At 44.8% G+C, this 25,212-nt stretch overlaps 1 protein-coding gene across 1 annotated transcript in view; it reads left to right on the forward strand.

Annotated features, from left to right (window-relative positions):
- MED15 (mediator complex subunit 15) overlaps positions 1–25,212 on the forward strand; it is a 37,576-nt gene that overhangs the window by 2,706 nt on the left and 9,658 nt on the right. The window contains exons 3-9 of the mRNA XM_056859839.1: positions 5,872–5,923; positions 6,962–6,985; positions 7,808–8,026; positions 9,436–9,692; positions 17,236–17,604; positions 19,795–19,893; positions 24,334–24,444. Of these exons, the coding sequence (XP_056715817.1) occupies positions 5,872–5,923; positions 6,962–6,985; positions 7,808–8,026; positions 9,436–9,692; positions 17,236–17,604; positions 19,795–19,893; positions 24,334–24,444 (1,131 nt within the window). The remainder of the gene's footprint in view (positions 1–5,871; positions 5,924–6,961; positions 6,986–7,807; positions 8,027–9,435; positions 9,693–17,235; positions 17,605–19,794; positions 19,894–24,333; positions 24,445–25,212) is intronic.

Here is a 25,212-nt window from a genome sequence, read left to right on the forward strand (position 1 = left end):
GCCATAGTCTTTCCCATCTTTCTAAATGTATGGTGTGTCCCAGATCTTTCGCCCATGAAATCATTGTTGGTTTAATCCTATTTCCCTCTAAGTTATATTCCAATATATATTTATACACTCTAGATATTAAACCTTTACTATCCTTATTTTAAATTCTCTCCAATTCTGAATCTTGGCTTGCAAACCCAATTTTTATATCTTTCTTAAACATATCATTTAACTGATAATATTTAAACCAATCCTTTATTCCTAGGTTTTCTCTATCTCTTAATTTCCATGGGTCATTCTCTTTTATTATATGTTCCCTATATGTTTTGATGTCTGGATCTCTATTTTGAGATCTTCTCAATACAGCTTCCAAGGGCTTTAGCCAAAACGGAGTCTTTGATTCAAAGACTTGTTTATATTTTTTCCATATTCCTAATAAACTTGCTCTCAAAATATGTTGATTAAAATCTCTATGTACTTTTTCTTTTCCATACCATAGATATGCGTGCCATCCAAACCTAAGTCCCATACCCTCTAACGCTAATAATCTTGTATTGTCCAATTTAAACCACTCTTTAAACCAATTAAAACTTACTGCCTCATAATAATATTGTAAATCTGGTAAGGATAAGCCCCCTCTCTCTTTAGCGTCTATTAGATTAATATAGGCTATTCTATGTCTATTCCTCCCCCAGATAAATTTCTTTATTTCCTTCCTCCACTCTACAAATATTTTATTACCTTTTATTATTGGTAAGTTTTGAAGCAAGAACAGCATCTGAGGCAGGACCATCATTTTTATTACTGATACTTCACCTAACTAGGACAGTTGAATTCTTTCCCATTTCGCCAAATTAGCTTTTATAGCTTCCCAAGTTCTCACATAATTATTTTGAAAGAGATTCAAATTATTGTTGGTAAGCCAAATCCCTAAGTATTTGACCTTATTTTCTATCTTACAGCCGGTAATGTTTCCCAGCTCTTTCTTTTGTTCTTCTGACATATTTTTAGTTATGATTTTAGTTTTCTCTCTATTTATTATAAATCCTGACAGATTTCCAAACTGATATATCGTTTCCATCCATCTTTTAGCATTCTCTGTTGGGTTCTCTAAAATACAGACCATATCTTCTGCATAAGCCCTAATCTTATACTCATATATCCCTACTTTTATACCCCTGACTCTATCATCTTCTCTAATTCTTACATTTAAAACTTCTAAAACTAATATAAACAATAAGGGTGATAAGGGGCAACCTTGCCTTGTCCCTTTTTGAATCTCAATCATAGAAGTAGTTTCTCCATTTATAATTAATCTTGCTTTTTGATCCTTATATATTCCCTCAATAGCATTTCTAAATTTTGGGCCAAAATTCATAAATTGTAATCCTTTTTTCATAAAAATCCAGTGCACGTTATCAAAGGCTTTTTCAGCGTCTAAAAACATCAAAGCCATCTGCAAACCTGGATTTTGTTGTGCTAATTCCAATAAATTTAAAACCATCCTCACATTTTGGCTAATTTGTCTTCCCGGCAAAAAGCCAGCCTGATCTTCGTGTATTACCTTCTTTAAGACCTGTTTCAATCTATTTGCCAATATATCTGCGAACAACTTATAATCATTGTTCAGCAGTGATATTGGCCTGTAATTTTTTGCTTCTTCCATGTCCTGTTCCTGTTTGGGGATCACAATTATATTTGCTTCTTTCCGTGAATTTGGTACCTCTCTCTTATCTAGGACATTATTCATTACTTTTAATAACAGTGAGCCCAGCTCCTTTTTAAAGGTTTCATAATATAAAGCAGTATATCCATCTGGTCCAGGAGCCTTATTTACTCTAGCTCTGTCTATTGCTTGATATAATTCCTTCTCAGTTATTTCCATCTCTAGTCCCTCTTTCATATCCTCTTCTATCCCTTTCAGTCTAGAATCCGTCAGGTATCCCTCTATCTTCTCTTTTGCTTCTTTAAATGTATATTAATTGCCATAAAACACTAGAAAGGTTTTTTGAATCTTTTTGGTATCTGATGTTAACTCCCCCTCTCTCCTTATTCTCAGTATTGGTTTTTTCTTTGGGGTACCCTTCAGTTGCCAGGCCAGCAACTTGCCGGGTTTATTTTCATGTTCAAAGAAACTCTGTCTATTGTATATATATTTTTCTCTATCTCTTCTGAAATTACAGCTGAATATTGATGTTTCAATTCTTTTAATTCTAACTCTAATATTTTCCTATCCCCGTTTTCCGCTCAAATCTTTTTCCTTCTTTCGTATATTTTCCAACAGATCATTTTGTAGTTTCAATCTCTTTCTGTACCATATGGTGTTTTGTTGGGTCAAGACCCCCCTAATCATTGCCTTTCCCGCTTCCTACACTGTTACATCAGTAATTTCCTTATCCACATTATCTGTCAAATAATCCTGAATGGACTTTGTAATTCTATCTCTTATTTCTTTATTCCTTAGTAAACTTTCATTTAGTCTCCAAGGTTTTCTTATTTGAGCTCTCTCTATTAAAGTGACCTTTGCCAAACAAAAAACGCCACCCCATTTGTGTTCTTAATGTTACAGGCGGTAAACAGGAGACCTAAACAGTCACATTGTAACAAATGTCTATCCTTCTCTATCAGATGGGTCTCCTGCAAACATATAACATCAAAGTTTAATTTTTTCAGAAAGTACACAATTTTTTTCCTCTTATTTGGGCTATTCAAACCATTAGAATTCCACGTAGAAATTTTCATATTTTAGAACTAATTACCAACAAGTTCCAATCCTCGCCCCTCCCTCCTCCCCCCAAAACCCTTCTTCCTCTCTTTTTTTCTTCTTCTTCTCCCACGACCTTGACCTGACATCCAGATTAGTCAGATCCTGAGGCACCACCTCCTCCTTCTAGATCACTGGTTCCCAACCAGGGGTCCGTGGACCCCCAGGGGTCCGCGAGAACTAAATTAAGGTCCACGAAACAAAGTTATAAACCCATAATACATTAATATTTTCAATTAAAAGTTCTCTATTATAAAAATATATATTCAAACTTTATTCTAAGTTTAATGTTTAACTAACAGTTATGATTAAAGTTTATTTTCAAATTCTCAGAACTTTTATTTTGAACCTTGGGGTTCCTGCACCGAACAAAAAAGTCCTAGTGGTCCCTGGTCAAAAAAAGGTTGGGAACCACTGTTCTAGATCATCATTAGTTTGGATATCAGGTTGTTTTCCAAGAGGTAGTTCTTTATCGTATCTTCTCAGGAAACCCTTCTTCCTCTCTTTTTTTTCTTTTTCTTCTCCCACGACCTTGACCTGACATCCAGATTAGTCAGATTCTGAGGCACCACCTCCTCCTTCTAGATCATCATTAGTTTGGATATCAGGTTGTTTTCCAAGAGGTAGTTCTTTATCATATCTTCTCAGGAATTCCTGTATTTTCAGAGTATCCACCATTCTCGGTTTCTTTCCTTTAAAGGTGAAAATCATACCCTGGGGGACTTCCCAGCGAAACGAGATATGATTTGCTTTCAGTCTATTAGCTAAATGTTGGAAGTCTTTTCTTCAAAATTCTCATAGGAATTCCTTTCATTATCCTCAAGGTGATTCCTTCCACCACGAGTGGGTTCTTGTAATGTGATTGCAGGATTAAATCTCTGTAGGCTTTATCTGTAAGTTGTACACCACAGTCTTTAGGAACATTATTTTTCTTCACATATAAAGAGTTAACTCTGTATGCTGAAGATATCATTGCTCACACCACTTCCTATTGTTCATTTAGGAACTCTGAAAGTATTTCTGCCAAGTAGCCACACAAAACCTTTTGACTTGCTCCCTCTTTTAAACCACGGATTCTGATGGTAAACTCTTTTGTTTTTAGTTCCAACATTGCAATTTTATCTTGCAGATCTTCCTTGTCATTATCCCATTTTTCATTTGTCTGCTCCACCTTATCTAATCTCTTTCTGGTCTTTAAAGTCTGTTTCCATTTTTTAAATTTTTGTCTCCACTTTAACTTGCCTTTCCGTCATGGTTTTAAGGTCTGCACTTATATCATCAATTGCTTTGGCATGTTGATCTAACTTAACTGTATGTTGATTCTGTGTTCCCAAAACTTTATCCAAAGAATCTTGATTTTTTTGGAGTATGCTTTGAATATTTAATAGGGATTGCTCTATTGAGGGCCCCCCTTATTCTTGCCTGTTTTCGACTGATCAGATTTAAACGCAGCCATTTGTACCTGAGGAGATAATCTAGGCAGTGAGAGTTTCCTAGTTGTCAAACCAGCTTCCAATCTAGGTGATATCCTTGAAACCTCCATATACCCCCTCTCTCCAGAGGGATTTTTAGAGTTTTTAGTTTCTTAGCTTTTCTTAGTTTCTTTGCTGTCAAGGTAATTTAACTGTGGGGGTGGGGAGGAGCTGGGAGTCTTGTAGTGATTCAATCCATAAATCTCCCATTCAAAGTTTTCTTTGAAATTAAACCCTTAGTTTATCATCTCCAGACCTGGATGTTTTTCTGCTAAACTAAGACAATCATTCCATCTGTCGTATATTTTTCCTTTTGTGACACTATTTTACTGTGCTCCCTTCAACTCAAAAGTGAAAGTAGAAGTAGCAGCGTCTCTATGCAAAGGTAAAGTTTCCTCTTCTTTTTTCCGTTGTGTATCAGGAACTATAACCCTTCTAAAAACTCAAGGGGTTTGTTTACTCCGTTTGGGTGACACTGCAATTTCTTTTTATTTTAAAAAGGAACGTTTTACTTGCTGTTGTTATGTTGGCATCTAAACAAGGCTTTCCAGTCCGGAGGGGGAGAGGTGTAAAAATGGCTTCGACTGCCGATTCTGTGATGTGAAGACTGAAATACTCCACTCTCAGCTTCTTCGGTTTTCACCCCTTGTGCGCTAACCCTCCCTCTCCCTCCATTCACAGGAGGGAGAGTCTCACTGCCCGGGAGATTGCTATTTCTCCCATTACAGCTCCCCTCCATTCACACGGAGCCCGGAGCCCCTCCGTGCAACCACTCCCGTTGCTGCCAACCCGGAAGTCCATATCCTGCTTTGCAGGAGTCTTTTCCCTGGTATCTTCTGCTCGACTCAAAAAACTTGTTGATTCTGCTTCTCACTTTGCTCCTTCCTCTGCTCTCCTGTTTGGTTTGCAGCAGTCTGTAAATGGGCAGTCTCGGAATACCCTGTCTTTGCCCTAGGCAGAGTGGCAATAGGAAACGATCTATTTCTGAATGTTGTGTTAGGTGTGTGTGGGGGGAGGGGACGGTCACTTGAAAACACAGTTAAGCAATAAAACACAAAGAGAAAGCATTCCCAAGGCGCTTCCACCCTAAGGAAGCTTGGAGCCTTTCAAAGGTACCCTATGGCTTTTTGCCACTATGTAGTGGAAGAATTGTTCACTTCTCCCTCCTGCCCTTCCCAAATGTACTGGTTGTGTGATTCAGTTATTGTAATGTGCTTTCAAGGTATAGTCCAGGCTGCCAAGTATCAGACCAGCCATGGAATATTTTATTGACATGACACTTCTGTGATGAAGTTTGAGGGGGGAAATAGAGATTGTATGGATCCACTGTAAAGGGTTCATTTCCTTGTTCTATATGTTAAAAGCTGAGCAGATTCCTTTCTGGATTGCAAAGGAATTCTTCTGTCCTGCAAGTTCCTTGCAAATGCCACCTCTTTTGCACTTCCCTTGTAACACACCTTCAATACAATGGCTGCTTAATCAGAAACAGCTCCGCCTTGCCAATTGTGCAGAAAGCTATGCCAAAAAGCCCTGCAGGGAAGTTCTCTGTTCTGTGGCAAGAGTAGGGAGGGGGAGGGGGAAATGAGTCACAGAGGACACTGCCCTTCTTTCTGACTTCTGAAGTGTATTTTGATTTTCTAACTCCAGGAGGAATATCTTTCCCTCGTTGCAAGGCTCATTATCCATTTTCGGGATATTCGTAAGTAAATCTGTATTCCATGAGTTTTGAGAGAATGTAATTTTATTAGTGCTTGCAAAGGCTGCCTACGAATCTGTATGGGTAGGAGTGTGACCCACATGGTTAATCATGTGATCTAACACAGCCTGCCAACTTCTACAAAAGTCTAGGAATCTTGAATCTTTAAAAGCAACTTCTGTCTCCAAGCTTCTGGTTTATGCTTGAAAAATAATGTTTTGGTAAAATGGGTCTGGGCGAGGACTTGGAATGGGACCCAGGTCTCCCAGTTCCTTGCTCTTGTGTCGACTCAGCCCCTTGCCCGCTTAGGTCTGTTTACAGCCCCTGTTAAAAAGTGGACCAGTTGTGTACCAGTGACTGGCATGTGAAAATGTCTGCTATGTCCTGGAGTTTGGACTGTGGACTCCTTGACTGGTGTTTAGGCATGGCCTTCTAATGACTCAGTCTACATGTGCATTTAAAAGTGACATGGCTACATGGCTACAGTTACTTTGACAGTAGCTGCAAGTTACTCCCTCATGACCAAAGGTCTTTCCAGCAGGGATTTGTGGCTCTAAATAGGCTTTCTATGCAGGTAGTAGGGTAGTATTGTACAAAATGATTCACAAAGTTGCTTGGATAAATTATTAGGGACAGTGGTCTCTACTACTGTGTATAGTTTGCTAGAAGTTGGATCCTACTATATAATTTTGCATCATTTAATGTGTCATGTTAACAATTTGATTTGCTTTAGTTCTGTTTTTTTTTTATTCTGGTTGGTTCTACAACCCAAATCCTGTTTCATTGTTTGTTGAATGTTGATTGTATTGACTCAATTTGTGTAATCCGCCTTGAGTCCCAGTGAGAAAGGCAGATTATAAACAATGCACATAAATATATAATAAATACATTCCTGTCCAATGGTAAATACGTATTTTTTACTTGCACTTCTGCCTTGTGTACAATTTACCTAGTTATATTTCCCAAACCTTCTGCTCTGTTGTCCCAAGCCAGCACAGTTCTTCATTCACCAAAATATTTTTTGTTTTTTAATTTCCCTAGATAACAAGAAGTCCCAGGCCTCTGGTAAGAATGACTCCATCTCTCTCAATCTTTGTTGTTCATTTGTTTAATGAGAACTTGTTAGTGAATATGTGTGAGAGTTCTTATCATGCACAGCCTCAAGAGATGGAGAGCTTTTGGCTCCTCAGCAGCACAGTTGGGTTCAGCTAGCCCCATCTCCCCTGCCCCAGCTTTCCAGTGGATGGTTCCTTTTGTGGCTTGTATTAGATTGCTTTTGGTGTTGGGCAAATGTTCACACCCTCACCTTGTGGAGCAGATGGGAATTCTTAGGCCCCCCAAGAAACAGCTGTCTCTTTAAAAAGAAGCATTTCTGCTCCTACCCTTGTGGATTTTGTCGCAAGGTGCTGGTCGGTCCAGGCTTTGCTCTCTCAGTTGCCCCTGTTTTGGTTCTCTTGAATCAGGCTCAGGATACTTTCCTTGGAAATACTTGATAGCTGTTGGCAGTCCTGATAGAGACTGAGGGGGTCACAAAACAATGGAACTTGTCAAGTTGCCAGTAGCAAGAAAGAATTGTTTATAGGGACCCTGGCAGTGAAACTTTTGATAAATGAATAAATATTGTTTCTTTTAAGCTGTTGGTGCCACAAGTGGTTTTAAGATAGCAGTGGACAAATGAAACTTGCACTCGTATTGTGGTTGCCTGGTAATTTATTTGCAGTGGTAGCTGAAGGGTGATCAGCATCCTTGGTCTCCTGAGCTCATGTTGTACTCGTATTCAGCTGAGCAAGAATGCAATGGATTCAGAAAGGCCAGATTTCCTTGGAGCGTCACAGCAGGCAAATGCATACTGTTTCTTTTTCTGAGAGGTCTTGCTGTTCTTCACAGATCCTATGCACGCACTACAGAATCTAACAGGTGGGCCACCTGCAGGAACAGCCGCCATGGGGATGACTTCACGCCCTCAGGGAGCACCTATGGGTGGCATGAGTGGACTTGGCCCAATGGGACAACAAATAAGCCTCCCAGGACAGCAGCAGCCACCTCCTGGAACAGCTGGGATAGCCACGCATGGCATTCCAGGCATGCCTACAGCTAACCAACAAAGTAAGTCCTTAGAATGCTTTCTTGGGGTGGGGTGACATGACATCAGTCCTGTGACAGGGAGATGAGGCAGCTAGTGTCTGTGAACTTGCCTTCACGGCCACATAGCGACCTCGTTTCACCATCCTGCTGCTTCTGTCTGCATGCATGTAAAGGGAGCACCCTGGTTCTCTACCCATGTGCACTGCCAGCAGGTCCATCCATAAAACTGCAAAAAACGACAGGGGCCCTTGACCCAACAGGTCAGGCTGCATGAGGGTCCTGACCTATGGGTTGAAGACCACTGTTCTAAAGCATGATGCAGTGCTCGGCCTCTCAGAATGTTCTGAATGAGTTTTGTTGAATGGGTGGTTTTAGGACCTGTTGTTTAAGCACTGGAGTTACAGGCAACGGTATGTGTCCTAAGAACATAAGAAAAGCCATGCTGGATCAGACCAAGGTCCATCAAGTCCAGCAGTCTGTTCACACAGTGGCCAACCAGGTGCTTCTAGGAAGCCTCCAAACAAGACAGCTGCACCAGCAGCAGCCTGCCTGTGTTCCACAGCACCCAATATATTCGGCATGCTCCTCTGATCCTGCATCATGACTACCTCTTCTGAAAGAGGAAGCTGGCTACTAATTTTACTTCTCTTATGGTTGTAAGTTGTGCATTATGGTTGGGATTCAAGAAAATGAATGGAAGGGTGGTGGTGGTTAGTGCTTTTCTGCAAGTGTTTACTCTAGTAGAGAAGATGGTGCACTGCCACAGAACCTTAAACTTAGGTTATGAGGTATAGCATTGTGTGGGCTCCTCAGTCTGGCTCCATTTCATCTTTTCTTGGTAGTTTTCTGTGTTCAGGTACCCCCTGGGAAGACCTGTGTGTTAAGCGTGTGTATAGAGCTTTTTTCCTTTATGATAAGAAAAAAAATAAAGCATGTGATGTGGCAAATCTGTCACTCCACTCAACGTGCAAACTGCATGGTGGTGTTACAGTAGAAAGGGGGAAATTATGCATTTCTTTGCTGGGAAACTCCCTTAGACCAAGGGATCCCTGGACTTTACCCTGGTAAAGAGCCATATACAATATAGTTCCATCTCTATCAGGCACCTGGTAATGGCTCTAAACTAACATGAAAAATAGATGGTCTGGTCCAAACTGGATTGCCCTGTGTCCAAAAGAGATTGTCTGCAAGGATTCCAATGTGGAATGGCCCTTCCAGAAGGCGTTTTTGCTCTTGTTCTCACCCTTGCCCTCCCTAAATATTTGATAATTTAAAGTTGTGTCTAGAGTAGGAAAGCAAAGCAGGCTAGCACATGGCTGGCTTGAGAGTTGCACGCTTTTAAATGTAAGCGGAAGACATCTCTGCTAGCTGCTCTGCAGTGGAGTCCTCTGATCTTGCCACTCAAGTCTTTCTACCCTTTGTATCTTCAGCTCAGCTTCAGCTCCAGCAGATGGCACAGCAGCAGTTCCAGGGCCAGCAGCAGCAACAGCAGCAGGCTTTGCAGCAGCAGCAGTTCCAGGCCCAGCAGACGGCGCTGCAACAGCAGTTCCAGGCTCAGCAGCAGCAGGCTGCAGCAGTGGCACAGCAGCAGCAAATGCAAGCAGTCCAGCAGCAGCAGCAGCAACAGCAGCACTTGCTGAAAATACAGTTGCAGCAGCAAAGCCTGCAGCAGCAAAGCCAGCAGCAGGTAACGAAGAGATCTGTAAGCAGGGGAGGCAATTCCAGGGGTCTGGGCTGCTGGTCAGTTGCGGCTCAGCCTCCAAATCTGCAGTGCAGTCTCCCAGGTATTTGTGCTGCTCCTATTCTCCAGGGATAGGTAGACATATAGAGCTAAATAAGTGCATGGATCAAGCCATGATGGTCCACCTTCTCCAGTTTCCCATAGTGACCAGCCAGATGCCTCCAAATAGACCACAAACAGAGCCAGAAGGCACTTAATCCTCTCCTTTATTTTCTGAATTGGTATTGTATGGTATGTTTCTTGTAAACATTGGAGATTCCATGTAATCTTCCTTGTTAATAGCCATTGACAAGACCACATCCTTAAACTTACCTAATTAAAACTGTGCACATTAGTGTGTGTTGCTGCATATTGAGTCCCATGAACTAATTCTGTATTGTGTGAATAGGTACTGTTCTACTGCTCATCAGCTTCATCAGGTGGCTCTGTTACAGGAGAAGGGGAAAAATTTGTCTAGCCATCTTTGCCACTCTGTGCATAATTTTATAAATCTCATATTCCCCACTTGTCATCTTTTCTAAACTGAAAAGGTCCAAAGCCTTTCCCTGTAAGGAAAGACACTCCAACTGCTTGTCCTTTTCTGCATCTACTCCGGAGCTCCATTTTGAAGCATACCAACCAGAACTGTGCATAGAATCGCAAATGAGTCTTCACCATAGATCTGTGCAATATTATGATCCTGGCTGGCGTGTTTTCAGTCCCTTTTCTAGTAATCCTTAACAGTTTGCCTTTTTCACCTTTGTCAGACAGTAGGGTGATACTGTCATTGAGCACTCCACTATTGTGAGCATTTCTGTTTAGTTAAAGCCAATTTAGAACCCATCATGGTATATATGAAGGTAGGATTTTTTGCTCCGAAGTAGGTCACCTCACACTCGAGTTGAACCTCATTTGCTTGTTGCACATTGACCCAGTTTGGAAATGTCCCCTTAGAATCTTTGCAGTCTCTCTGAATGTTGCCCAAATAGTACTGGTTCCATAAAGATCCTCAGAGGACCTCGGCTCATTTCATTCTGTAGCAAAAGCTGTCTATTTAAATATATCCTTTGTTTTTTTTAACCAAATATTAATTAAAGGACATGTCATCTTATCTTATTACTGCTAAGTCTACTAAGGAGCCTTTACTGAGGGATTTTGGAAATCTCAAGTTCATTTGCAGTCTTCTGTGCAGCCCCACATATGGGACTGCACGTGTGCAGGCCTGCCTTTTGGTAGAAGATTTTTGTAGCCTCCTGGATACAGAGAGATACCCCCTCCCCTTCAGAACGATCATGACAATTCCTTCCCGCCAAAACTGTCAGTTCCTTTTCTGCTGCCATTGTGTGTAGAAAGGTTTTTCTGTCTTCCAGATTTTTTTCTAAGGGCATTTAACCTAGCAACTAGTTCTTCAATTGAGTCCTTCCTCAGTTTTTTTTAGGACTCTTATCATCGGATTGACCCGGAGAGGCAGTTTGAGGTAGCTTTGGCTGACCTAAACCCGCCTATCGATTCCCAAGAATACCGGCAACCGCTATGGGTTTGAAAGCCTTATTCAAGAAGTGCAAGAAATGTAGCACAAAAATTCTTCACTCGGATCAGCGTGAGGAGTGCTTATTATGTCTGGGGGAAGAGCATAACATCCAAGTGTTTGCTATCTGTATGAAACTCACCCCAAAGGCCCGAAATAACAGAGCATCCTGTCTAAAGGCTGTTCTGTCGGGGAGAACGCTAAAGTCAGTATCAGCCAGAATTGGGACACCACAGAGATGGACTTCTGTCCAATCAACCCCAGTGTGCTCCCCGGCTGAACTCCTAGTGAAGACCGTATCCATGAGACTGATGCCTTTCCCGTCCTCTAAGTTGGTGAGCTTCCCTCCTTCAGCCCCAGAGACATTTTTGGTTCTGGTGTGCTCCGGAACTGATCTATTGGTTCCGTCATCTGACGATGGCTGCCCCTACTGCGGATCCATCAGCCGTGGTTCTGACGACATAGGCGGCAAAGAGACAGAGTTCTTCTTCCCACAAGTTGATTGAACCTTCGATCAAGAAACAAAAACAAAAATTAAAACGCAAGGAGAAGGAGAAAACATCTAAGAAGAAGAGGGATTCCTCCAAGATGGGACATAGACCCGTGCTGGAGCCGGAGATCATCCCTCCCAAAACTCATTCTTTCAATTTGAATTCCCCAGCCCATTCCATCTCGGATCCGGAGGCAGAGGGCTCCCTTGAGGAAGTCTATGAAGGCCTCCCAAGCCCGCCACTTCTACCACCACAGCAACGGCAACAACAGACCCCACTGCAAGAGGTCATGATTGCTCCTTCGAATATACCCAGCTGGCTAGACTTTTGCCAGCAGAGAGGCTTGGAGTTTACAGGACAGCCATTACAAGTAGTCCTGGCACCACCAGGATTCCAGCAATCCTTCCAGCAGTTGTCCTTGTATGAGGAACCGGAACTGGGTGCTGAGGATATCACAGGATCGGCTTACAGTTCCAAAGCGGCATCAGAAACCTCGGCAGATGAGAAAGTGGGGGACCAGGAACCCTCCTCCCCTACTGAGAACACCCTCCTTTGTACAGAAGAAATATTAAGAATTGCTAAGGCGCTGGACCTGGATGTTTCTTTGGTGGACAATAAGCCTAGAGACAAGATACTTAGTAGGCTCTATGTGGATTCACCAGACACAATCCTCTTTCCTGTGCTTGAGGGACTCCAGGACATTGAAGCACCACTATTCAAAAAGCCAGCATCCACTCTTGCAACTACATGTGAAGTGGAAAATCTGTACCAGGTCAAACCAGATACATGTTCCTTTCTGTCCACACATCCCCCTCCTTCATCCATAGTCACAGAGGAGATGCAGACTAAGCAGAAAGCAGGCCAAAACTCTACTCCTTCCGACAAGGAGAGTAGAAGGCTGGATGCAATTAGGAGAAAAATTTATTCCTCCGCAGTGCTGAATTTCCGTGTGGCAAATTACCAATCCGTCTTAGGAGGATATCAACTGTTTATGTGGGAGAAACTCTCACTTCACCTAGAGAATCTGGAAGAGGCAAGAGCTGCCATTCAGTTATTGCAGTCAAAGGCAATAAAGGTCTCACTGCAAGAGATGGCTGCAGGAAAACATGCAGAGGATGTGACTACCAGGACTCTGGTCTCTGCTATTAGACACTCCTGGCTGAGGAACACAGCCTTGCGTATAGAAACCAGGGCAAGGGTGGAGGATCTCCCATTTGAGGGCACAACACTGTTCTCTGAACCGTCACCGCACAGGAGCCGGAAAGCAATGTTGCCAGCTGAAACACCACCCGAGTGGTCACTGAGAGCCGGCCAAACCATGCGGCCCTTGGCTTCCGCTTAGAAAGCTGGACAGGAAGAGCTGGAGCGGGAGGAGGCCATGCCTCCTCAGAGAAGGGAAGCGTGGCGGCTGGGGAAAGCAAGGCCAGGTGAAGGGCCTCCAGCTGAGAGGCTACTCATGAGCCTTTCTAACCTTGGGAGGGGGCAGAGCCAAGAAGGGCAGGATGGGACAAGGGTGCAGGACATCCCCCTAGATAAGAGTGGGCAAGGCTCCAGCCAGGGAGGAAGGTAGTAGGGACCATCCTCACTAGAGAGAGGGACGGATGGATCCTGGGCTGCAGGGAGAGAGGTCAGAGTGGCTTGAACTCACCTTGCCCTATTGCTGAGGCATACCTGTGCACACCTTTGCAAGAGGGGATCTCCCGTCGCCTCACCCCTGTGGAGCAAGCTGGAGAAAGGGGGAACAAGCACTACAGGGAAGGTGGTCTCCTTAAAGGCAGGGTCAGGACTGACAGCCATCCCAGCTGGGCAAGCAAGAGTGCCACAAGTATCCTTGCCAATATCAACAATTTCAGCCCTGGGGGTGCAAGAGGAGGCCTAATAATAAGCCATGGCCTGGTTCTGCACACCCTCCGCCTAAGGAGCAGCATCAACAAGGCCACAAATTTTGATTGGCGGAATATGTCTGAGAAGAATGTTCCTTTTTCCTGGACAGATTGAACCGTTTACTACCACAATGGGAAATTATCTGAAACGATGGTTGGGTTTTACGTATTGTTAGTTCTGGCTATTTGTTCGAATTTAAAGAGTTACCCCCTTGTTTTCCCCGCTCGAGAGCCATCGATAACCCTATGGAAGAGATCAGTTCAACTGAGGGAACTTTTGCAAAAAGGGGCAGTTCAAAGAGCCCCCCCTGAGTCCCAGGAATGGAGATTTTACTCTTCCTTATAGTTAAGAGGGATGGAGGCTTTAGGCCCATCCTGGATCTACACAATTTCAATAAATACCTGCTTGTTCCAAAATTTAGAATGGTGTCTCTCCTTGCGGTAATGGAATTATTGACAAGGGACACTTGGATTGTGGTCATGGACCTGAAAGATGCCTACTTTCATATTTTGATCCACAGTCACAGGAGGTTTCTTAGGTTCAGACAGGGGTCTGAAATTTATCAGTATGCCTCTTTACCATTTGGCCTCGCTACCGCTCCAAAAGTCTTCACGAAGACTATGGCTGTAGTTATTGCCCATCTCAGAACGTTGGGGTGCTCCATCTTCGTTTATTTAGATGACTGGCTCATCACGGCCAGCTCAGCAGGGGTGTTGGAGACACAGGTTAGGTTGGTGTTATCAGCTTGCATACAGTTAGGGTTAGCAATCAACTGGGAGAAGTTGCACTTCATACAAGCCCAAAAGGTCTCTTTCGTAAGGGCTCTATTAGATTCAATGAGTGGCAGGGTCTATCTCCACCCCCCCACCCCCCGAGAGAGTAGTGGCTATTAAGGGTGTCATAAAATTGTTCCAGGGAATGAGGTGGTAACCTAGAACTATCCAGAGACTTCTAGGCCTCATGGCTTCCATCATGGCGGTGGTATCGAATGCAAGACTACACATGTGTGTCTTGCAATTATGGTTCATGATTTGTTTTAAACCGCTTCACCATTTCTCAATTCCCAGGGCTGTGATTCTCTCCCTGGACTGGTGGTTAATTGATAATAATCTCTTTTTGGGTATTCCATTTAAGAACATAAGAAAGGTCTGCTGGATCAGACCAAGGCCCATCAAGTCCAGCAGTCTGTTCACACAGTGGCCAATCAGGTGCCTCTAGGAAGCCACAAACAAGACGAGTGCAGCAGCACCATCCTGCCTGTGTTCCACCGCACCCAAAATAATAGGCATGCTCCTCTGATACTAGAGAGAATAGGTATGCAGCATGACTAGTATCCATTCTAACTAATAGCCATGAATACCTCTCTCCTCCATGAATATGTCCACTCCCCTCTTAAAGCCCTCCAAGCTGGCAGCCATCACCACATCCTGGGTCAGGGAGTTCCACAATTTAACTATGTGTTGTGTGAAAAAATACTTTTATCTGTTTTGAATCTCTCTCTTTGGTTACTGGTCCCATGATCAAGTACTTTCCACAGATGCTTCCCTGATGGGGTGGGGTGCACATTGGGGGATATGTCAGTGCAGGTCTTATGGACCCAGGAACAGGCAATTTTGAATATTACATCTTGGAACTCCTTGCAGTCAGATTCGCCCTTGCCTCTTTTACAGATATTGTTCATAGATCCCACGTGCTCATCCCCTCGGACAACATGAACACTGTCTACTATATCAACAAGTAGGGAGGGACGGGTTCAAGGTCCCTATGCACAGAGGCCATAAGGATCTGGGACTTGGCTATCCAAAACAATATGTCTCTCAGAGCAATACTTATTGCAGGGGTTATGAACAGTTTGAGCATGGAATACACAACGAACCACGAGTGGTCCCTCCAGTACAAGTAGCTATGGGCGATCTTCAGAAGATGGGGGTTCCCACTAATAGACCTGTTCACAACCAGAGAGTTCAGAAAGGCGCCACAGTTTTGCTCCCTAGCAGAAATGACAGGGAGTCATTGGAAGATGACTTTTAGATCACGTGGTCACGCCACCTTCTATATGCCTTCCCGCTCCTCTCCAGGGTGTTGGGCAAGATAGTGGCAGACCAAGCTTGTTGTATTCTAATAGCACCATTTTGGCCCAAACAGATATGGTTCCCAGAGCTCCTCAGGTTGGCAGAGTGGAACCATTTACCTCTTCCACAAGGACCACTCACATGGGGAAAGTTATTACATCACAATATACCCAGACTGCACCTGACAGTGTGGTTCATTCAGCATCAGGAATGAGGATCCCTAGAGAGCTCCGGGACATTTTAACACAAGCTGGGAAGCCTTCCACCAGACTCTCCTATTCCAGGAAATGGAATCAGTTTGAGGAATGGGCTTCCAGTTGAGGGGGGGCGGTCCCCATTTAATTCCCCCCTACCACTTGTGTTGGAGTTTTTGCTTTCCCTGGCCCAAAAGGATTTATCAGTGTCCTCAATTAAGGTGTTTTACCAGTGATTTCTGCTCACCATGACCCTATTGAAGTGATCAGTCTTTTCACACTCCTTGTCTAAGAGATTCATGAAAGAGTTGTTAAATGTTTCCCCCCCCCAGTACCAACTTTGATCCCTCAGTGGTCTCTTCAGCTGGTACTGTTTAAGTTTATGGGGCCTTCTTTCGAACCCTTAAGGGGCTGTTCTCTGGCTATGCTTCCTAGGAAGGTGTCACTGTTGGTGGCTGTCATGTCAGCAAGGAGGGTGAGTGAGTTGGTTGCCCTCAGGTCAAATCCCCCTTTCCTGAAAATTTTCCCTGAGAGGACAGTCCTGCATCCCAGCTTGGGCTTCCTCCCCAAGGTCGTTTCCAAGTTTCATTTGGCTCAATGTATCACTTTACCTGTTTTTTCCCCAAGCCCCTCTACAGAGGCAGAATTCTGCACACCCTTGTTGTGCAACGTGCCATTATTTATTTTTTAGGCAGGACTAGGGAGTTTACAATTGATAACACTTTATTTATCTATTGCATTTATAACCCGCCCTCATTCACTTCTTCCTTCCCTAGATGCTTAAACTGTCAAAGAACTCGAAAAGGTTGTTGAGACATGAATTCTTTTTCTAGAAGCCGTGCCAATTCTTGTTCAACAAACCTTGTTCTTCTGTGTCTATCTTTAATAATGTGCTTTTCACTATTTTACCTGGAACAAGTTTTCTGTAAGGTTAGGTAGGGCTGAGAGAGCTCTAGATGTGACTAGCCCAAGGTCACCCAGCTGGCTTCATGTGGAGGAGTGGGGAATCAAACCCAGTTTACTAGATTAGAGGCCACTGCTCCAAACCACCACTACACCATGCTGGAGATGCTGGGTTGTTGGAGTTCTTTGAAACTGACCTTTGAGGGGGGAAGTAGAAGTTAAAGAATGGGTATAGGGCAAAGACAGAGATGGCTAAAGAAGTGGTCTCCTCAGTAAGTCCTCCAAGAGGTGTCTCCCCCACCCCAGCCCCTTTGTTCAAATGAACTTCCCTCAAAATGCTCTTTCCTGCTCTAGGACCCCTAGAACAGGTTAGAGAGATGGTTGTGACTCTTTAAACATTTGTGTGCTTCAAACATTTCCGGTTTCTAGATGCAGCAGCAACATCAACTACAGCGAATTGCTCAAATGCAGCAGATACACCAGCAGGCAGCTCAGGCTATCCAGGCCCAGCAGCAGCAGCAGCAGCAGCAGCAGCAGCAGCAGCAGCAACAACAACAGCAGCAGCAACAACAGCAGCAGCAGCAGCAGCAGCAGCCTCCCTTGACACAGCAGGTACTGCAGCAGCAGATGCAACAGATGCAGCAGCAGCAGCAGCAGCAGCAGCCTCAACAGCAGCAAGTGTCACAAGCTCAGCTGTCTCAGCTTCCACCGCAGCCAATGGTGTCTCAGGCACAGACAGTTCCAGGACAGATTCCTGGTCAGGTCATGCCTCTAACATTAACACCCCAGCAGTTAAAAGTCATACAGGTAAGTGCCATAGCCAACAGAGGGCCAGCTGTAGAGAGAGCAAGCAGATAGCGTGTTTCCAGGTCCTATATTCCATCCTCAGTAGGACTGCAGAAGACCATGTTTTGCCAGAAACCTTGGAGAAGCAGCTATCAATCCGAATAGACCATTCTGGGCTAGAGGGATTAGGCAATTCCATCTACAGCCAATAACTATGAGCTTTTCAGTTCAGCTGCTTTGTGTGCAGAGTCGCTTACTGCTTGCTACTGTGTCACTTTGTAGCTTGGCACTCTGTCTATTCTTCCATCCAAAGCCTGTGGCAGGTCACATCACACATTAGGTCTGTGCTGCGCAGGTGTCCTTGTGAGATGCCTGGCACAGCTTGCAAAGAAGCCCTGCTTTCTTGTACTAAAATTTTCTTAACCCACATGGTTGGAAAGATTCTTTAAAATGTTCTCTCCAAAGTGACCCCTGATTAGAAGGGGGGGGCAAAGGAGTCAAAATCCAGAAGGGGTTTCAGTCCCTGACCACTACATGAATTGCTTTTTATATGTCTTCTTATGATAGTTGTCAGACAGGCAATAGACAGTTGCTGAAGGGAAGATAATATCTGAAGGCTTTTTCTTATGTCAGATGAAGCCTCCCCAAATCACTATCATCCCTCTGCCTTCTTCCACAGTGGTTGTAGGCGGGGGTTTTCCAAGCTGGACTAAGAATAGTCCCACCCACATTGTCTTGTGATGTCACTACCTAAGGCAACATAGGTAGGACTTCCTGCTGAACAGGAAGTTGTACCTTTCAGCAGAAAAGCATATCAAACAGGATTCCCTTCTTTCAGTTTTTCATCTTTCATAACCTCCAAACCTATACAACAAGCTCAGGGTTTCCATGTTTATGAGCCACAATTTCAGAATTCAAATGTAGCAAAATAAGTGCAACTTCCTTGTCTTTGCTATTTGTGATATTCGTAAATGTGACAAAATAGGCTAATTATGAGTTGTTAATATGCCAGTGAGATGGGGCCATCTGGCCTAGGATACATTCCGAAGTGGCCCCTGTGCCCAGTCATGTGACCACATCTGATTTCCTCCTCTCTCTGGATGTCAGGACTTCGCCATTACGTCTGGCTGCTATTCTATATATAGACCATAGCTTTGGTAGATATGACTGAATTCCTCTTGTTTTAATAATTTTTTTGTTCTCACACACATCAATCCTCACTATCTCTGTTGAGACATAACTTGTTATGACACCTTTGTCACTAATTATGACAGATCCCTTATTTTCTATAAAAGGTCAGGAATATATGGCACTTGTGATGCTTTTTGAAGTACATCTTAAAAATAATTTTGTCTCTTTTGGGGGAATTTAAAAGTCAGGTTAGCAAAGCTTCATAACAGAAATGTGGTTTGTAACAGAATAACAGAATTGAGGAATTTGAGATGATTATGTTCAAGTGATTATATTGTCATTCCAAATGTATCAAGGTGGTTCACATGCAAGTGTTTAAACTTTTATTTTCTACTGAGTGATTTCTCTTGGCAGGTCACTGGTTTATTTCTTAAACTTAAGCTTCTTTTACACCGTGGTTCTTTAGTTGGAGGATTTAGGAACATTAACACACTTCCCCAGTTTCATCTTTAAACTGACCTGGGATCACTCCTTTCACCAGAGCTATCTCCCGTTAAACACTTAGGGATCACTTTATCAACCTTAGAACTATTTCCCTAGATAACCGGATTCTTATCAATCAAGGGGTTCTGTAACCAGGACACCTTTTTGAAGGCAGCTGCCCATCACAGCTTCTATCAGGCAAGCAATTAGTTTTAATATTTCCATTCCTTATTCCATTGATCTAAATCATAATTGTACATGAATAGTTCATTATAGTCTAGGCTTAAAACAACTGCACACTAAATTGCATGCTATTGATAAGCTTTTCCAGTTCAAAAGATCCCAGGTAGCAAGGCTAGACAATCTCTTCTCTACCTGAGACGCTGGAGAGCCACTTCCAGTTGGAGCAAGCAGTGCAGGGCTAGCTGGGCCAGTTACCTGTCCCTCATATTAGGCACTTCATAGGTTCAAGAGTCACAGGTGGCTGGGGCCAGTGCAGCTTCCAGGAAGCCAGGCGGATGCATGGAAGCCTCAGGTGGCTAAATTCCTTTTCATGCACAGTTCTGCAGAACTTGGTACTTTGTTTTGTTACTAAAGGTAAGAACTATGCAGCAGCAGCACCACCAACAGCAGCAGCAACAGCAACAACAGGCAGCCGCACAGGCGCAGGCTGCTCAGATGGGAGCATCAGGACAGGTAAGTCACACACCCCTGAGCGCAAAGGCCCAGGACGGTGGCAAGCTGCATGCCAAGGTAGCATGAAGGAGGTTCCTGGTGGTTTTCAGATGAAGGCTCTGAGCCTCCTTTCTTCTGCAATCCCTTTTGCCTTGAGATGGAGGCAGGATTTTCTGAGGCTCTCTGTGCATGTCTGGGGTGATGATGTCGGCCAAAGTGATGTGGCCATACACCTGTCAGTGGCTGCCTGCTGGAGCCAGGCTGCTGATGGAACTCCTGGGGATTTCTGGTTGCTTCTGGAGCATTTGAAGGCTAACTGTTTTACTTCCTTTTCCTCTTATGCAAATACAGTGCATTTTCCCTGCAGGAACCTTGGGCTTGATGTCCCTTTATGGACTGTCTGTCCGTTGTTCTAAATGCTGTGATCTCTAAGAAGCTGCCTTGTTTGGATGAGAAGGAAGTTTCTTGCTTCTGGAAAAGTTTGCAGTTCCAGGACCACATGAAGAATGGCCTGAGATCTGATTCTACATGGGGATACCAGGATGGGAGGGGCAGAGGCCTTGGGTTTAAATCTCCAGCTGTTCTTTGCTATTCCCAACAACCTGGTTGACATAGTGATTTTTCCCTCCGTGGATTGTGCAACTGGTGGCAAGATTAGTAATGGCTGTGAAGCAGTGCAAAGCCGTGGCAACCATTTTGGTGGCACAGCTTGGCCCGAAGTGGCCTATACTGCAGGCAGCAATTCTTTTCTCTCTCGAAACATCTGTGAGCCAACCAAAACCTTGTCATTTGTTTTAGTTTGCTGCTGGTGGCAGGCTTCACCTGTTGGTGTGACATGAACGTAGAAAGGGAGCAAGTTTCCCAACTGTTGTACCAGAAATGCTTGTGAGTGACAGACATTTTCCCACTCACCTGCACACTTCAGTGCAAGTGTTTTAAAGGCAACTTATTCCCACAAGATTCCAAAATGCCACAAAACCAGCAGCTGGGCAGACCCTTTGCTGCTGGCAGTGCTCTGGAAGTCTGCCAGCAGTGGTGTAAAAAAGGATGTGTCTGGGTAGCAACAAAAGGGAGACAGTGTGTCATGTGAGGAGTGGTGAGGAAGGTGAGCACAGCGAGGATGGAACTCATGAACTCTCAGCTGTGATGGCAGGAAAAGGAGGATGCAGGGCACCACTTGAAATGCCTTCTGCTCTCTGCTTAGTTTCTGGGCCTTTTCAGCCTGAGACAGGATGTGTCGGCTCTAGCCCTCTTCCCCTCTGTAGACCTGAAAGCCTCCCTTTTCCATTCCACAACTCTAGATAGCTGCTGAAAAGCAGCACAGAGAACCAACTATCTACTTATGGAGCTTCCATTTGGAGGAGGAGATGAGCTAGTCTGGGGTGAGAAGAGCCTAGCAAGTCTTACCAGCAGATTTGGTGGCTCCCTCTTGCTTGCACAGAGTGTGAGTGGCCAGAGAGACAAAATAACTGGCTTGCAGAAATGGGATGGTACAGAACACTGGACAGGGTGGTGGGAAGCTTTAGTTTCTTGCCTACAAGTATATAAGGCAGATGTAGTTGAAACTCCCCCACCCCCCCCCATGCACACACACATGGTGGCAAGGCCTACTCTGTTACTTTCTGGGTTTCTGTTCCTTTGTTCCAAAAACTACAAGATCACCATTTTCTATTTGAACAGCTGTTGCATGGCACCTGGTATTATGGAAGACACAACTATTGGAATTCACTGGTGCATTGGCAGTCTCCTTTTCCTTCTGTAGAAAAGCTCGATTTGAGTACGGTAGCGCCTTAGAGACCAGCAAGTTTTTCGGGGTATGAGCTTTCAAGAATCAGGGCTCCTGTCACCAGACACCTTTTCCTTCTTTAGATTCAGCTCGAGTTCTAGGTTTTGCTCTGTAAATATTTAAGCCCAATCTGTTGTTTGGAGGTCAGGCAAGTGGAGGGGCTGATGTGGCCCAGAGTGGGCAATTAATTTCTGGCAATTAAGAAGGGCCCCTCCTTGGCTGGCACTTATAATTTTATTGGGACAGGCTCCAACCACTCAAAAGGGACAGTCAAGCCCTCGTTAGAAAAGTTAGATGAGTTACTTGTGGAAGGTGTTGCTTGGCTAATGTAGGGGACTGGGCTTTCAAGCCAGCATACGAGATGCAATCTATCTCAAAAAGGGAATCCCTAGAGAGACAATAGTTGCCAGCTAAACCTCTGGAATCTGGGTTGGTTACTTGCATATTCTTTTTACAAGATATGTAGGTGGTAACATTTTTATAAATGGACCAGTTTTTAGCAACTTAGTGGGAGTAAAAACACACATGTTCTTTGAACTGTGCATTTTTACGTTTTTGTCCTGGGGAAGAAGCCTTTGTGTGTTTTCTATCCCTCATTCCAAACAAATAGTAGTTCCCTATGAAACATCTTGTAGCTTCTTCAGAAGCTACCTTGATTATTCATGCTCTGCGAAACCAGGATGTGGCTGCTCCTTTCTGGGGTGACTCCTTTCTCCTGAATAACTAGCATTACTTTTTGCTTTCCAAAAAAAAAAGCACCCCCTGCCTCACCTTACAGCAGTTCAGGGGGTCTTCCTGGCAATGCCGTGGTGGGCCTTTGAAAGGCAGCCAAGGCATCGTTGGCATGCCGGCTGGCTGACCTTCCGCTTGGACTCTTGGCTGCCCTGCTCCCCAGTTTGGAGGTTGCTGGGGCAGATGGAGGGGAGGTACGAACCACCAAACTTTATCAAAGCTGCTGTTGTAACAATGTTGTTGTTGATCACTCACTTCTGTGGTGCTTTTACTAGGCAATGGGCTGTACAGTCCACTGAGGTCTCTAGTGACTCCGGCTGCTGCCCTGGTGGTGCGGGGGAGATCCAGGCTGTCCCTTATATCTTTCTCTGCTTGAACAGATGTTCCCAGGGCCTTCCATTCTCAGTGTCTGCCAAGCAGTCTCCCTCAAACCCCTTTCCCCTAAACCTCCCCACAGTAATGGAGCAGGCGATGGTTCTGTTTGGAGGGGATTCTTGGCAGACCTGAACCAGTGTTGGAAGCAACACTGCCTCCTGCTGCCTTCAGGGCGCCTGTTGCTTCCCTGCTGAGACACGGCTTCAGAACACGAAAGCGCTGAGCCGCAGTTACTCCGTCGAGAGCCCTTCCAAGGAGTTGAATGTGCTTCTGGTTCACTTGCCGTTGGAGGAAGGGGCTCCAGCAGGCTGGCTTCCCTTTGGTGTGGTGTGGCAAGAGGCACAGGCCCAAGGTGGTCCGCTTGCATTCTTGAAGTTCTGTGCACATGCTGGCATCCATGTGGCTTTGTCTGGAGGGGCACATGTCCTGCCAGTGGTGCCCCCTCCCCATTTCCCTTCAAGGCTGTGTTGCTGCTGCACCACATTTTGCTTCTGATGGCACCTCTCGTCCCTACACGCCCTGTAACATTATCCATATCCGCTTGGAACCCGAAGCTGTGTATGCATATTGTGCATTTTGTGGTGGCTCTCGCATGTTGAGTGCGTGCTATAGTTAACATGCATGCTGTTTGTTTCTGAAATCCAGTCATTCATTTTTCCCTTTTGAAATCCTGTCTTGGACCATCCCTCACTGCCCCAGGCCAGGAGGGGAAGCATCATTGTGCTCTCATGAACTAACAGCTGCGCTTATTTTGATGCTCTTTCTTTAAGTTGTGGCTTTCCTTTTCTCTGTCTCAATGCGTGTTCTAACTTTTTTTGTTGTTGTTAGCAACTTCGAACTCTTTGACTCTCCCCTGAGACATGTTGCTATGGCTGACTCAATCCATTGACATGGAACACTAAATAAGGGCATCTGTCGTCATTCCCACAAATGGCTGGGCTAGTCTAAGGATTTTAAGGGTCAGAAAGAGACGGGAGGATGGGAGTGGCTCTCAGAAATGTCAGGCTGCTTAGCTGGTGGCTCAGCCACTCTGGTGTCCATGTGCCGCACTGGGGCCTACACTTAACATCAGACCGCAGTGTGTGTGAGTCTGGGTGCAGGGGTGGTGGTGGTGTTTGTGACACATGGCCTTTGGAGAAAAATGGACCCAGCCTGTGCCTTCGATAGGACCCAACACAGGCTAGGACCATGTGGTTGGGTAGGGGAAGGTGCCCCCTGAGTAAAAGCCATACATCCCAAGTTGGCATCCAGTATAGCTCCTTGGCAGCCAACACTCAAATCACACCAAATGTTTGAGCCAGTTGGTGGTCCCAACACTCAGCCACTTCAAAACCGGGTCCCTTTTCTTCCATTGGATTCTAGCTATCAGCCCATTGGGTAGGTAGATGGCCTTGCCTTGCAAAGCCAGAGAAGGAGTCTCTCCAGAGCAGGTTTATGCCAGGGTTGGCGTCCTGAGACTAGTTTGCCTGGCTTTCACCTCCTCGGAGGCTGCATGTGCTTCTCATCCTGCCAGTGTGCTGCATTTCTCGTTTTGCGATTACTTTTGTCTGTCCCTCTGTCCTCCCAAGATGATCACCGCCCGAGGTGGGATGCAAATAAGACCACGGTTCCCGCCTACCACCGCTGTATCTGCCACGCCTCCAAGCACCATTCCTTTGGGTGGACAGCAAATGCCTCAGGTATTTACTGAAGCCGACAAACATTGCAGTTGGGGATTGCGCGAGGGTTTACTGAGGTTGTGCCAGCCATCTGCACTATCCAAGGGTTGAATCGTAGGTTAAAATCAACTGCTGATGTGCGCATTTTAGCAGCTTGTAATAGCAGCCCAGTCATGCAGCTTTGTAATATATGACAGGGAACTCTTGCAATACCCTCAGATCAGCTTCTGGAAACATGGAACTTCAGGCACAACCCCCTTCTTAGCAGAAGAGGTACTGAACAAGTTCTCAGCTCACATGAATGGACTCCATGTAAGCTGCTGATTTGGCCACTGATGTGTGCCTTACATGGAAGTAACCTCTGAGGGGTGGGGTGGCTACAGAGTCTCTTGAAAGGTGTGTATTCAGTGCCAACAGCTGTTGACACTGCCATTAGAAGATGGATTCCTGGCCCTCCCATGACGTTTAAGTTGGTATCCCTGTTGCTGTCTGTCTCCCACATGCTATGCCCAACTGTACATTACAACTACTTCTCTTTCTCCTCCCTCACCTCCAGTCTTTTACCTGAGAAGTTCAGTGATGCATCTACCTGCTTGCTAAGCCCAGCTGCAGCCAAGTCTGTTCTAGTCTAGTCTGTTCCAACGTGCAGAGATTCCCGTCCATGTTATCCTTCTGTACCCCTAAAGCAAGTCTTTCCAGGTCTGGATCAAGTAGAGTACCCTTGTTTCATTTTAAGGGTCTTCTGGTGGACTCAGGAGGTCAAAAGAGGACCTCAACAATTACATCTAT

The sequence above is a fragment of the Euleptes europaea genome, chromosome 13, assembly GCF_029931775.1.
Source record: "Euleptes europaea isolate rEulEur1 chromosome 13, rEulEur1.hap1, whole genome shotgun sequence".
Taxonomy (NCBI): domain Eukaryota; kingdom Metazoa; phylum Chordata; class Lepidosauria; order Squamata; family Sphaerodactylidae; genus Euleptes; species Euleptes europaea.